Source organism: Silurus meridionalis, chromosome 10 (genome assembly GCF_014805685.1).
Source record: "Silurus meridionalis isolate SWU-2019-XX chromosome 10, ASM1480568v1, whole genome shotgun sequence".
NCBI lineage: Eukaryota > Metazoa > Chordata > Actinopteri > Siluriformes > Siluridae > Silurus > Silurus meridionalis.
The window spans coordinates 5,662,481-5,676,745 of record NC_060893.1 but is presented as its reverse complement, the minus strand read 5'-3'; the positions used below and the strand labels follow the sequence as shown (position 1 = coordinate 5,676,745).

Sequence of the window (14,265 nt, the reverse complement as noted above, 5' to 3'; positions counted from 1 at the left end):
GTATTCTTGAGATTCACACACACACACACACACACACACACACACACACACACACACAGTGGCATTGTTACAAAAATAAGGAATTTTATTTTTAATAACCTCTTCCACAACCAAACATATCACATTCATCTAGCAGTTAAACCTGTACTGGATTCCACGAGGGCTGTTTTACACAAGTTATTTGGAAGCTATAAGCATTCTTTACAGTCTCTTGTACAAAATGACCATTGACATATTTGCACAAATCATTTTCATTCTAAATGCCCAGGATCCCTGATTGCAAGATAAAAGGTCTATAGACATGATAATGTAGTATATAATCAGAAAATTCAGTTAGGTTCGCAAAAACAAAACACGTGACATGTGACATGTGCAAAAAAAAAAAAACGATATCAAGGTACCAGAAATATAGTAAACCCTGAAAAGAATTGATGAGAAAATCAATACACAGAGGTGCTTTTCAATACGGTGAGTTGAATAGCTTATTTTCACAAAAGCTGAAATCACAAAGACACTGCTCTGACCAAAGCCACCACAGTTACCATAATCCAAGAGAAAAATCACTGCCATGTGCAATGAAAAAGACACAATTTCTTCAATATCCTTGCATAAACCCTCAGATTACACATAATAATATCGAAAGTCCAATTAACAGCAAGGTGTGTCATTTGAGTAGTATATATTTTTTTTTACATACATATTTAACAACAACTCGAAAAATTTCCTGTGATTGCCCTAAAAATGATCTAATAAATCATCGCTGAATCATTTTGTTGATTTGATGGAAACATTTACAGATAATATATATTTCTATAGGAACAGTTATTCAGATGCCTGACTGTTTATTGAGTCTGTTCAGAGCGTCTCCTACAATATCCAGCTCGTGTCTCAGCTCCTCCACCACACAGTTGATGCTAGTTGTGTCCTTCAGCACGTCTACGCTCTGTGTGTACGGGTTGTAACGCACTGTAAATGGACGCTTGATTGTCTTCGCAAACTCCCTAAAAGATGATATAAATTGTAGTCAAGAGTATAATCGAATAACATCGAATCCAATAATAAACGATTAAACAATTCACTGTAACAGAAGACTTCATGTTAAAGGATCTTAGATGTAGTTAAATATATCTAGTATTTGACAGATAATTTCTCTAATATAGGCACAGTAACAACAAAAATATCTTGTAATAAATGTATTGTTATACTGCAATCATATAATAGCATTTTCCTTTCCTTCTTCATTTTACAAACCTCATCTTTTCTTTGGCTTCCTCAAAGCTCTCTGACATAAAATAGACATCTTGGAAAGTTGTTATAATGCACTCCTGTTTGCATGTGACTTTGGGGTCGAAGGGCATGATGCAGGCGTTCCCTGACAGAGCATGCTTGGAAAGAAATACTCCAATTAGACAAGCTATGCAGGTATTGGAAGATATTTACATCACTGCGGCATATTCTAAGATAAACAGGACGGCACAGGGAAATAGGAAATTTTGAACTAGGAGTTCAGGAGTTGGTCAGAACTAGAGCAAGCTCATTAAGAAGCAAAGAAGAATTTTTAAGAAATGCGTTCAGCCGTAAAAAAAAAAGTCACATGACTTATAACCATTATGACAAGGGTTTCTCGTGTGAATGAGCTCACACTAGTTTCAAACAACTGCCCAACTGCAAATGCCCCAAGGACTCCAACTCCTATTTCCAAAATTTCCCGGTTCCCTGTATAAGAATCAAGACTGTATAACAATCACATCCATGAAGCGTGTGTGGAGAAGGCGTACATTATATCAGTCGATTACCTTCAGCTCGCTGATGGAGGACAGCAGGCCTGCACCGTACGCTCTTAGCTTCCCTTCCTGCTTACAGAGTCCAAACTCCACCGTGAAAAAATAACACTGGATGAAAAAAAGTCAATGTTAATGAAAAAGTTTATTTTTGTTTGCACACATGGAATTATATTTAATTAATTGACGGGATGTGAATAGAAGACAAAAACATAAAGACTTTATACTCACTGTGGCTAGTTTTTGAACTTCCTCGTCGGATACTCCAAGTGAAGCTAGTCCAATCTCCTGACTGAACTGTGCGAAGCTGGGCTCAGCCAAAAGAGGCACATGACCCAGCAATTCATGGCACGTATCCCTAAAAAACACATTTCACTTAGTGGCATTTGGAACCTGCACCTCGCAAACATATTTGGATATGGTTTTAAATATTCTGCCCTCAGTGCTATGCAAACTTTAATTTTAAGGCTTCTACATATCTTTTAACATCTACTTTTGGCTACCTTCTTCCGACCTCTGTCCCTGCCTGTCCCTAATTTTGTAATTTCACTAACACAATAACGTAGTCCAGGAAACTTGAAATCCTGTATATGCATTTTTTCTTTTATATTATTTTATATATATCTGAATATTGCCAAATTTATGACACTATAGTCTTCAATAATGTGCTGGCCAGTGGATCGTGACTAAGTCTAATCTCTGATTTGGCAATTACAGTAAACGTTTCCCCTGCATTTGAATCTAGTTTTACTGCTTTCATGGTCAATATTGACACACGGAGCTATTACATGCTGTGTTATAAATGCTGTGTGTACTCACGGTTCAGGTGTGTAGAGAGGGTCAGATCTATGCCGGACGTACTGCGTGCAGTGGAACACGCGGAAAGCCAGTCCCGCCAGGAAGTCCCTTGGGGAGAGATATCCTGCCACAGGTCTTATAGTGAATCCTGTACGCTCTGAAGATGCAATAAAATGGTCACTATGAATGTCTTTCCATATACACTGTACATGAACTGTGGACAAACTCAAAGTGATAACCTCTGTCTCACCTTTAAGGAAGCGAGAAATGTCCTCCAGCTGTGGGATGTTGTCTTCCAGATAATCACAGTACTTGGTCAGCAGAGGTAAGTTTTTCAGATACTCGCGGCACGCGTGAGTCGGGTAGAGCTTGTTGAGCTCTCGAAATACGACCCCCCATGTCTTCACCTCCTCTTCTGTAAACTCAATCCGGGGAATGGGGTTTCCACTGGTAATTGGAGCAAAAAAATAAGCCCCAGGTTAGAAAATATGCAGTTTTTAGTTTTATATAATCACTGCTACATTCTTTTTCATTCTATTCCTGCAGCTCAGATCACAGGTTTCTATTAACGCTAGTGTGTTTTCTATCTAATAAGATATTGCTACTGACAATTACAGAGACCTTCATAGCAAATTATATGAAACATTGAATGCTTGACTTTTGCTTCAAGAACAATTGACGTAATGGCTTTGATAACCAGAATTGAATAGTTTTACGGACGGGCTACCATCGTAACTGCAAAAATATACAAATTATGATGTGTATTGTTTTAATGATTACCAAAAATAACAATCTCTGGCAATTTGCTTTAATATGACAGGCATAAAATCAAAAATTAATACATATATTATAAAGTTATTATTAGTTGATAGTTAGGTAATTAGTTAATTAATTAGTTAAAAGTTAAGTATAAGATACTTCAAAAAATAAGTTTTATATTAGTAAATTATTACAATACCAAGCATACCAAGGTCTCGTCTTCATCATGGCGCCTGTTATTGGGTGGGATATTATTAGGCAGCAAGTGAACATTTTGTCCTCTATGTTAATGTGTTAGAAGAAAAATGTTTTGCCAGCAAAAGGGAGACCAACACAATATTAGGTGGTAATAATGTTCATCCTGATCTACTGAAATTGGATTCTTCACATTTCCAACTTTTACTTTAAGAACACTTTAAAAACATCTGTTTGACTTCCATAGACACTTACTGCTTGTAGCTCATAGCCAGGTCTGCAAAATATTTTCTCCTCTTGCGGTAGACATTGTCCTTGAATCCCTACAGGACAGAAACACGTTTACCAATAAGAAGAGCAACGCTTTGAGACCAAGGTGTATTTTCTTGTGTAGGTACTACTTAATAATATATCAGGTTTAATTAAAAGAGCAACAGAAAACTGCAGCTACTGTGTTGGCTGGATGATGAAGAATGATTACCGGGTGATCTGCGTCCAGATCCGAGCCGTACATCAGCACGCGGTTTGCACAGTTATCCAGGTCAGAGATCTTCCTTGGAAACCAGGGGACATTTTCCATTTCTGGAAAAAAAAAGTATTTTCTATACAATACAAATGGGTGAGATGGGTAGGAATGACTGTAAATCTGTTTAAAAGACCTGTGACAGTATGTTTTATATTAATTCACCACAATGAGCCGATGTATACTATCAGTCTGTATATTTTAAGACTGATTTAAAGAATAAAAGCTTCATTTGCTCACTTTATTGTTCTTAGTAATAATTAATAAATTAATTTATCAAACATATATTTAGTAAAAAGTCTACACATAAGCCAAAAATGATGTTGATAAATTTAAAAGGAATTCAAATACAAAATATTGTATAAAGAGAGGCCTACAAACTGTCAGTATGACCATCAGGTAAAAAAAAAAAAAAGCTTAAATAGCAAATATTAAGCTTTTAATGGTCTTAACATCAAAGTACTGTGCAATCACTTGTTTAGTTTTGCTCAGTGAAGCGTTTGGGCAAAAGCTCATAATTCAAAGATATTACTATAAAGGTTAAAAATCATGATCATGAATAAAATGTTTGCTATAAAATTCAACAATGTGGATATACAAAGTTTTTCCAACTTCTCATTAATGGTTTGAAGCTTTTTTTCCACTGCATAAACATCATTCCTTAAACCATAAAGCTGTCTGAAGGGAATCAAAGCAAAAAACCCATCGCATCCCAAGGTACTTTAATAATCATTCTTTCATTCTAAGGGTCTTCTTTCAAGAATGTTAGAAGCTTTATTTTTTAGCATTTTGGGCTTTTTTGCCTATAGTCTACTATTTACTCAGAATATTCACTATGATATTGAGTATATAGCTGTAAAATGCCCAGTCCGTACCACTCTCCTCCGGTAGTCGGTTGTCTGGCACGTCCAGCTCGAGCACGTTGACGTGTTTGCGCAGTAGCTGGATGATCTCACTGAGCTGCTCGTGATTGCTGTCGCAGTCCACCAAGATCTCGAACTCTGAGTTGCGCCTCTTGGACTTTCGGGATTCGATGTGCACAAGGTTTACGTGGTTTTCCTGTCGGTAGAAGCATCAAGATTCGAGAACTTCCCAGTTATACGCACAAGTTTAAAATTGACAACGAGATGCTCGTGGATGTTGCAGCAAATAAAAAAAATAATGAACAAATAATAATTTCATAAATAATGTGCAAATTGGAACCCAGGTGCAATATGGAACAATTTGTTTAAACAGTGGGATATATAAAACCTATTCATAAACAACATAATATATGAAAAAACTATACTTTGGTCTCATCTTGCAGAATAGATTTTTTAGTTTATTTTAAGCCAGTCATTAAAATAGACCTATGATCTCTAAAGCCTTTTCCCTTATTTTGAACACTAATGTATAATTAGCTCCTAACTAAATATCTAAACTCTGTCAAAACATGATTACCTGGAACAGTTTCAGGGCTTTGACGAGCCCCCCGACTTCATTCTTCAGAGTGAATGCTATAGCTGCACGACCCTTTTCTCCAGAAACACTCTTGTTATCTTTGTTCTCATCGATCTTAGGAAAGGTCAATTTGTTCATCTGTAAGACACGCCCCCCAAAAGAAAAAGCCTGTCAGTGGCCGCAATAAAAACGATTATCAACTCTTATAAAACACAGCATCAAGGGGTGTGAATTAAATGGCTGTGGATTAAGTGAAGGGTCTGATAAAGTGTACTTAATCACATAGACTATTATGTGTGCACACACACACACACACACACACCACACACACCCTATCCCTCCCAATCTCTCTCGATTTCAATTTCAAAGTACTTTATTGGCATGATTGCATACACACCAAACTGCAAATATAGTGTCTATAAAGTGAGCAGAGAGAGATAAAGTAATAAAACCCACGCTGTATCTATTTCCTTTTTATATACTTATACAACTCTGTGTACTGAATATCTACATATGTATTAACCTATAATTGCTTTAATTATACAGGTTGCTGTCCTTGGTGCTGTAAAATGAAATTAACCTCTGAGATGAATACAAATGAGTTTGCCTGCATGCATGTCTATCTATCTATCTATCTATCTATCTATCTATCTATCTATCTATCTATCTATCTATCTATCTATCCATCCATCCATCCATCCATCCATCCATCCATCCATCCATCCATCCATCCATCCATCCATCTACCTGTTAATCAACAGTGTCATTAATTTAATCTCCAACATTAAATGCATTCTATTTATATTTTTTTACTCCCTATTCATTTTTTATAAGGTTGAGGTTTACTAACCCCCGAGGTGAGCGCGAGCCGAAAGCGAAGCAGCCGCCAGTGCGCGCGCAGTCCCGCCCGCAGCGCCGCCAACATGACGTTTGGGTTGTTGTTTTTTTTGCTCCACCGACCCCGAGTGCACGAGGTTGACTTTCACCTGAGTCCTGATCGCCTCCTCAGTCCCACTTTAATCTCAGCGCCTAATCTTATTTGGGATGTGCAAACGTATCAGCGTGCCGTCGCGCGCACTTGAACTGACGCCACGTGCGCAAGTCTGCGCCAAGTTTTGTAGCATCACTTGCGTGTTTTTTTTGTTGTTGGTTTTTTTTACAAATCCATGTGCACCGTCTCATTATGTCCTTAAATTAGGATCAAGCCTAAACCCCTATATACTAATTGGACATATCAGATAAAATGTGATGAGACATCACTGCTTAAAGCAGGACCTTCTTAACGCATGACGCACGAGCGGTCTCGCCTCGGCTTACCGACTTTATTAAAGCTCACGTCTGCTTAATAAATCGTCCACACACACGCAGCTGTGCGCACGTGAGACGAGCCAGAACCTAGAGGACTGATTTTAAACTTACAGAATATCTAGGTCTAGATGATCAGGATGGGTCAGGATGCCCAAAAAAGCTCAAGATGCCCAAAAAGCTCAAGATGCCATGCTCAGGATGCGCAGAAAGGTTATGATGCAATTCTGCATCTCCTAGCTATCTCTAAGTGCTTCATCATATAGATCAACAAGACCCAAACCCAAAACCCAAAACCGAACCGCGTCGTCTCACCTCATTATTGAGCTGCTTTTCTTCCAAACACAAGGCGAGGTTCATGGAGTCAAATGATCTTCCTCTGCGTGGCCCCTCGCTTTTGCTCGAGTACATTATGATCTATGATCTCTCTCTCTCTCTCTCTCTCTCTCTCTCTCTCTCTCTTTGTTTGGGTTCAGCCTGCTATTCTGCAGGATGGAGTGATGCGCCGGAGCAGTGCGCGATGCTACTTATGGACACCGGTGAGGAGGGACAGGAGGATGGATGATAATCCCCCAACACACACACACACACACACACACACACACACACACAAACACACACAGCGAATGGAAAAACAGCAGCACGCATCACGTCATGGGCAACCAGACCCACGCCTTCTTCTTCTTCTTTTCTTTCCCCTTTCAAATTTTTTTTTTCTCATCATACCTAAAATGCTTAGTGTAAACGCAAAGGACCTCGTCAGCAACCAGGTTTATAAGTCAAATCAAGAAGCAAACAAAATGTCACAAAGACCTTGAAATAATGAACCTTCACACCTCTACTGCATCCATTGAGATACGTTTCCACTCTGCTTCCTACACGCTTACATGTGAACTACACAGTATTTACTATATCTCACTGATACACATAATAGACATAATGATGTATAAATGATAAATGTGTGTGTGTGTCTGTACCAGAGTACAGTAAGAGTGTAGTGGAGGTGAAGAGAGTTTCTGATTGAGTGATAAACGTGAAGCTGGAAGTTGAAGGGGTGATGATAAATGTCATCAGTGCTTATGCTCCTCAAGTGTGTTGTAAGATGGAGGAGAAGGAAAAAGTCTGGAGTGAGTTAGATGAAGTGGTAGAAGGTGTACCTAGGAATGAACGATTAGTGATTGGGGCAGACTTTAATGGGCATGTAGGTGAAGTGAACAGAATTGATGAGGACATGATGGGTAGGTGTGGAAGGGCAGATGGGGGTAGATTTTGCTAAAAGGATGGAAATGGCAGTGGTGAACACTTATTTTAAGAAGAAGGAGAATCATAGTGTGACGTATAAGAGTGGAGGAAGGTGCACACAGGTGGACTATATTCTATGTAGGAGATGCAACCTGAAGGAGATTGGAGACTGTAAGGTATTGTCAGGGGACAGTGTAGCTAGACAGCATCAGATGGTGGTCTGTATGATGGTTTTGAAGGTGAAGAAGAAGAGGAGGAGAGTGAGGACTGAAAGAAGAATAAGATGGTGGAAACTGAAGGAGAAAGACTGTAGTGTGAGGTTCAGGGAAGAGGTCCGACAGGGGCTCGGTGGTGGTGAAGAGGTGCTGGATGATTGGGCAAATACTGCAGGAGTGATAAGGGAGACAGCTGGAAAGATACTTGGTGTGACATCTGGAAATAGAAAGTAAGACAAAGAGACCTGGTAGTGGAAAGAGGAAGTGCAGGAAAGCATAAGGAGAAAGAGGTTCGCAAAACACAATTGGCATCGAAAATAAGAGAGAGAAGGTTGGATGGTGTGGAGATGGTGAAGCAGGAGGTGGATAGGATTAGTAAGGAGGAAGTGAGAGCAGCGATTAAGAGGATGAAGAGTGGAAAGTCGGTTGGACCAGATGACATACTAGTAGAAGCATGGAGATGTTTAGGAGAGATTACAGTGGAGTTTTTTAACAAGATTCTGGAAGGTGAGAGGATGCCTGAGGAATGGAGAAGAAGTTTGCTGGTACGGATCTTTAAGAATAAGGGAGATGTGCAAACCTGCAGTAACTACAGGGGAATAAAGTTGATGTAGATATGAGGATAATCTGTGAATTTATACAATGAATTATACACAGGATAAATGAATGGTATGATTAAAAAGAATAACGCTATTATATGCAGAATAATAGTCTAGAATGATATAGAATGTACAGAGTGGTGCAGAACTGCATGATGATTACTGGCAGTAAAATTAGTAAACAGTAAATAGTATTAGTCAATCCTTAATGAGCGTGCTAGTGACAACTATGGCAAGGGATTACTCTCAGAGGTGGCATGAAGAGGAAAAGTTGATAGGAACCAGGCACAAAATGAAACCCATCCTCATCTGGGTGCCACCGAATCCCTATTCATTACAGTTCCATCATTGTGGTGTGCTGTTAGGCACTTAAATGCAGAACTTTTCATGCAAATTGCAGTCCTATGCCATTGTAGCAAACTGTTCATATTAATTACAGTCCAAATCCATACCTAAAATTCTTGAGTTGCTCACAAACTTCATGGACCTTTATGGATGTGTTCATGCAGATCCATCTTCAGCTGCACAGGGCAGTTTCCAGTTGAAGAAAAAGATGAAAGTACTTGTCACGTGTATTTTTTTTTACAGCACAGTGAAATTCTTTCTTCGCATATCCCAGAGATGTTAGGAAATTGGAAATTCAAACCTGTTACAGCATGAAAATAACCCTTTGCATTATCCGAGCTCCATGAAGATGGTTTACATGGTTTGAAGAGGAAGATCTTAAGTAGCCTGCTATAGAGCTCTGATCTCAACCCTACTAAACAACTTATAGATGAATTGGATGAACACTGACTGCACCCCAGGCCTCCTTAACCTCAGGGTGGACGAAGAACATAAACCATGTACTTGAATAAAAGTAGAGATACACTAAGTAAAATATAACTCCAGTTAAACAAAAAAAGGCTCCCTTTAAACTTTCACTTAGTACTTTCACAAGTAAAAGTATTTAACGCTTTAAATGCACTTAAGTATTCAAAGTACTATCATTTATTACGGCTATAATGTTCTACTATTATTTTTGTCACAAGACTCTTTGCTTAATCACAACAATCTATTCATAGAATGATATTAATGAGTCAAACACTGATTGATATCTATTCAAATTACCATGAGCCCAAATACCTTCTATTTTAACTACCTAAAAAGTCAAAAATCAGGAGAGTCCGAAGTTTCTTCTGTCATTCATTCCTCTCAAAAGTTCTGCTTGCTGTTGAACTGATGCTTAACTGTACGTTGGTGGTAAGTAGATACACCGAGCGCTACTCAAAACGAGTTCAAAATAAAGCGTAGGCTCTACCCTGATTGGTGGATTGCTGCGTGTTTGACCAGTTAAGTTTTTAATCCTAAATAAAAAGGAACGACTGAATTTGCCAGATGTAGTTGAGTATAAAGTCAAAAATTTGACTTCAAAATGTAGTAAAGTTAATGTAAAAAATCTCTTTAAATGCAAATACTTCAGTAAAGTACAGATACGGGAAAAAGCTACTTAAGTACAGTAGCAAATTACATCAACTTCATTACTGTCCATTACTGCTCATACTACATCAGTACCTGACTTTTCTAACACCCTTGTGGCTGATGAACAAAAAAGTCCACAATCACACTCCAAAATCAAAACATCTCTACAGAAGGAAAGGAAATAAAAGAGCAAATTGAGACTTAACATGGAAAGCAATGCTCAAAAAGCACATACTATATTTATGATCAGTTTTTCCCAAACCTTTGGCAGTATAGATCTTAAATATACTGTCTTGAACCTAAAAAAAACTCTGACTGCCTAAAAGTGTGTGACCCATTTGATCCAGCCACCGTGATCCGTCATGCAAATGTGGGTCAGTAATTTATCAGACATGATGCACGTGCAGGGTAAAAGCTAAGAGGATTAGGTCTCATGTTCATTGTGCCTTTGTAGGCACACCTCTCCAAGGCTTTATGTCTTAACAGTCTTATATAAGATGTCGAGACGTTGACACAAGTGATCTTTCCCTCACAAAGTACTTTATAGAAAAAGTATATCTTGCTCACGTTCTGATTTAATGGTTGGGTGTTTCTAAGGGGAGTTAGGATCAGAGCGATACTGTTAACCTTCTATACAGTGTTTGTTTAAGCCACCAGTAGCATCTATATGGAAGTCCATATGAGAAAACTGTCGTGACAGGATATTAGAATTACGTAAGTATGTGTGTGTGTGTGTGTGTGTGTGTGTGTGAGAGAGAGAGAGAGAGAGAGAGAACCTATGTTATAAAAAGGAAGGGTGATAAGTACTCTTAGTAAAAAAACAGAAAAGCACAAAAGAGTGATATAGACTAGCAAAGATTTTCCATTCATTTTCCTCTTTACTGAGACTAATGTTAGTCATTGGTGTTAACCATCAATCATCATGAAGAAAAAAAAAAACATCAGAAGGTAATAAAGTGAAGGACTGCACTTTGCAAAATTTGCATTTTAGAAGTCATTCTTGTCCAATAAAAAAAAGCATGTATTTCCAATGAAAAACAAAACTAAAAAGAATAACATTTAGACATATTTCAGATTTACCTCACAAGCCTCCATTCAAATATCCGTAAAAAATATGGACATGGATAAAATACAGTATATGGACAAAAAGTATTGGGACACATGACCTTTCCTGCTATGTGTGGCTCTTTTCCAAACAGTTACCACAAAGCTGGAGACACATGATTGAATAAGACGTCTTTGGATGCAGTATAATAAAATTTTGTGTTCACTTGAACTTGGAAATTCAAACCTTCCAGCATGGCGTTGCTCCTGTGCACAAAGCAAACTCCATCAAGATCTGGTTTACATGTTTCGAAGAGAAAGATTTTGAGTGGCCTGCTATAGAACTCTGATCTCATCCCTACTGAACAGCTTTGGGATGAACTGGAATGCTGATTTCACCCCAAGCTGACTTTACTAATAGCCTTTTGGCTGATGAACAAAAATGTCCACAAACACACTCCAAAATCTAGTGGAACATCTTCCCAGAAGAGTGAAGTGAATTACAAGAACAAATTGGGATTTAAAGTGGAATGTGATGCGCAAAAAGCACATACCAAACTTATGAAAAGATGTCCGCAAAATTTTGCCAATATAGTATATGAATATTGCTATGAACAAAAGTATTAGGACACCTGCTTTCATGTCTGTAGGTTTCTACCAAATAGCCAGAGGGACATCAATATTAAAAAAAAAAAAAAGAGAAAAAACAACAACTAAATAACTGGCAGATGAAATGCAATGCAAACAAAAACACACCTAGGTATATACTCTATAGACAAAATATACTATATAGACAAAAGTATTTGGTCACCTGAATTTTACATCATAATGTGGTTCTTCCTCAAACTGTTACCACTCACTTGGAGGCACACAACTACTGTATATTGGATGGGGTAGCATTAAATTTTATGTTCACTTGAACTAGAAAAGACCCAAGCCTTGTCCAGCACCACACTGTCCCTGTGCACAAAGTCAGCTCCATGAAGACATGGTTTACATGGGTTTGAGTGGAATATCATTAGTGGCCTGTTCTAAAGCACTGACCTTAACCATAAACATATTTGGAATGAAAGCACTGACTGCACCCCAGGCCTCTTCACCCTATATAAAAAAAAGTGACTTTACGTTTACATTTACAATTATGGCATTTAAAAGATGTCATGGTTCAGAGTGACGAACAAAAGTGCTTTAAATCTCTATCAATGAATAAATGTACACTGGTATGCTAAGGTACAAACTAAAGATAAATCAGTCTACAACTCAGTTGAGAGGATAATTTTAATGTAGAAGACAAAGCAAACCTAAAAAATATATTGTTACAGTTATAGATGTATATCAATATAGATGTATACAACAGTTTTTCAGGGTCAGTCTTTCTTGATGCACATCATTTGCTCACTGTCAATTGTGTTCACATCCTGTATAATTGGGGCATTAATCCCACGACCCGTATGTATGCCCCACCTGTAGGTAAATTTGCTTGATTTCTAAAGCACTTAATTTTCCTCCACACAGAAACCCATTGCAGTGAAAAGATAACACATTCATACACTGATTCATTTTATCTGGTCCCCTGAAACATATCAGCAAACAAACCTGAGCAGTGTAAAGGAACTGGTAAATTTGATCAAACAGAATTATGGCCAAACAAAGGGGTTTTCCTGGGATTGTGTGAGTTAATTACTCTGCTGTGTTTCCTCAAGAGTAGTGTTGGGGGGGGCTTTCATTTGGTTATAAAAGACATTTTCCATATAAGACAATATGTTTAAACTTTGAATCTCTTTTTTTCAGTAAAGGTATTGACTAATATTTTACAGGCTGTTTGGTCATTTTACAGTTTATTATTTTAAACAGTGACCATCCAGTATGTATTCTTGCTGGGGGACTCAAAACCCTGACCAGAATAGAGTATTTACTAAATAGGAGTGAGTGAATGATTATGTTATCAGCCAAAGTAATCCTTTCATTCATTGGACCTCAGTAAGTGTTCTGCCACTTGTTAACACTGGTTATCATGGTCTTGTACTACTTATACAGAAACCTCCATATCTAGAAGGTCTTGGACTCAACATTGAATCTTGTCTTAATCAAGTACACAAGTTTTATAGCAACGGCAAAAATTTGTGGACACCTGACCATTACATCTATACTGTTCTTCCCCAAACTTCCTTTTATATATATATATATATATATATATATATATATATATATATATATATATATATATATATATATAAAGATATATAAAGATTATATAAGATAAATAAACTAAGATCGTCACACAGTGTGGAACATTCTATGTTAAAGCAACAAAGAAAGATGTGCAAATATAAAGTAATGACATAGTACAAATATATTCAGTACATTATATAAATACAAAAAAAAAAAAAAACTATACAGTAGTTACACTTTCAAGCAAATTGCTCAGTTGATGAAGGGTGTCATTGCACAGTTGCTATTGCACAACAATGAAAGGTTTTGTTATTGACAGTAGTAACAGACAGTGTGCATGATGGTGACTGGTTCACTGGGAGCAGTTCAGGTTGTACAGTCACCCCATATACCCACCCACCCACACACACACACACACACACACACACACACATACACACACATCCACAAACACAAATTAAATAAATTAAACACAGTTTTACAGGTGTGTATGGCATGTGTGTGTGTGTGTGTGTGTGTGTGTGTGTGTTGTCAGGGGCAGTGTGCAAACCCTGATGAGACTCACCTGGTGGAAGGCAAACAAACTCACATCAACATCAGAGAGCTATTGAAGGGCATGGATTGGGAAAGAAAAGAGGATCAAAGCTGGGAGCTGGAGAGACGGGATGTACTTTGGTGATGAACCTGATAAACACCAGGCCATATTTTACAGGTACAGAGCTCTGGCCTGT

General features: G+C 37.9%; 1 protein-coding gene across 2 annotated transcripts; it reads right to left on the bottom strand.

Moving 5' to 3' along the window:
• Positions 1-62: 62 nt before the first annotated feature.
• On the bottom strand, positions 63-7,322 carry tph1a (tryptophan hydroxylase 1 (tryptophan 5-monooxygenase) a). 2 transcript variants are annotated; one of them, XM_046860274.1, is made up of 11 exons: positions 7,117-7,322; positions 5,497-5,634; positions 4,932-5,115; positions 4,015-4,115; positions 3,789-3,856; positions 2,830-3,026; positions 2,601-2,736; positions 2,013-2,139; positions 1,797-1,892; positions 1,252-1,385; positions 63-1,001 (listed from the first exon to the last, which is right to left on the bottom strand). In XM_046860274.1, exons 1-11 carry the CDS (start codon positions 7,210-7,212, stop codon positions 827-829), a joined length of 1,452 nt encoding a protein of 483 aa, XP_046716230.1. In that variant the 5' UTR covers positions 7,213-7,322; the 3' UTR covers positions 63-826. The 2 variants fall into 2 exon arrangements, with proteins under 2 accessions (XP_046716230.1, XP_046716231.1); XM_046860275.1 differs by lacking the exon at positions 7,117-7,322 and adding an exon at positions 6,347-6,704.
• Positions 7,323-14,265: the final 6,943 nt, after the last annotated feature.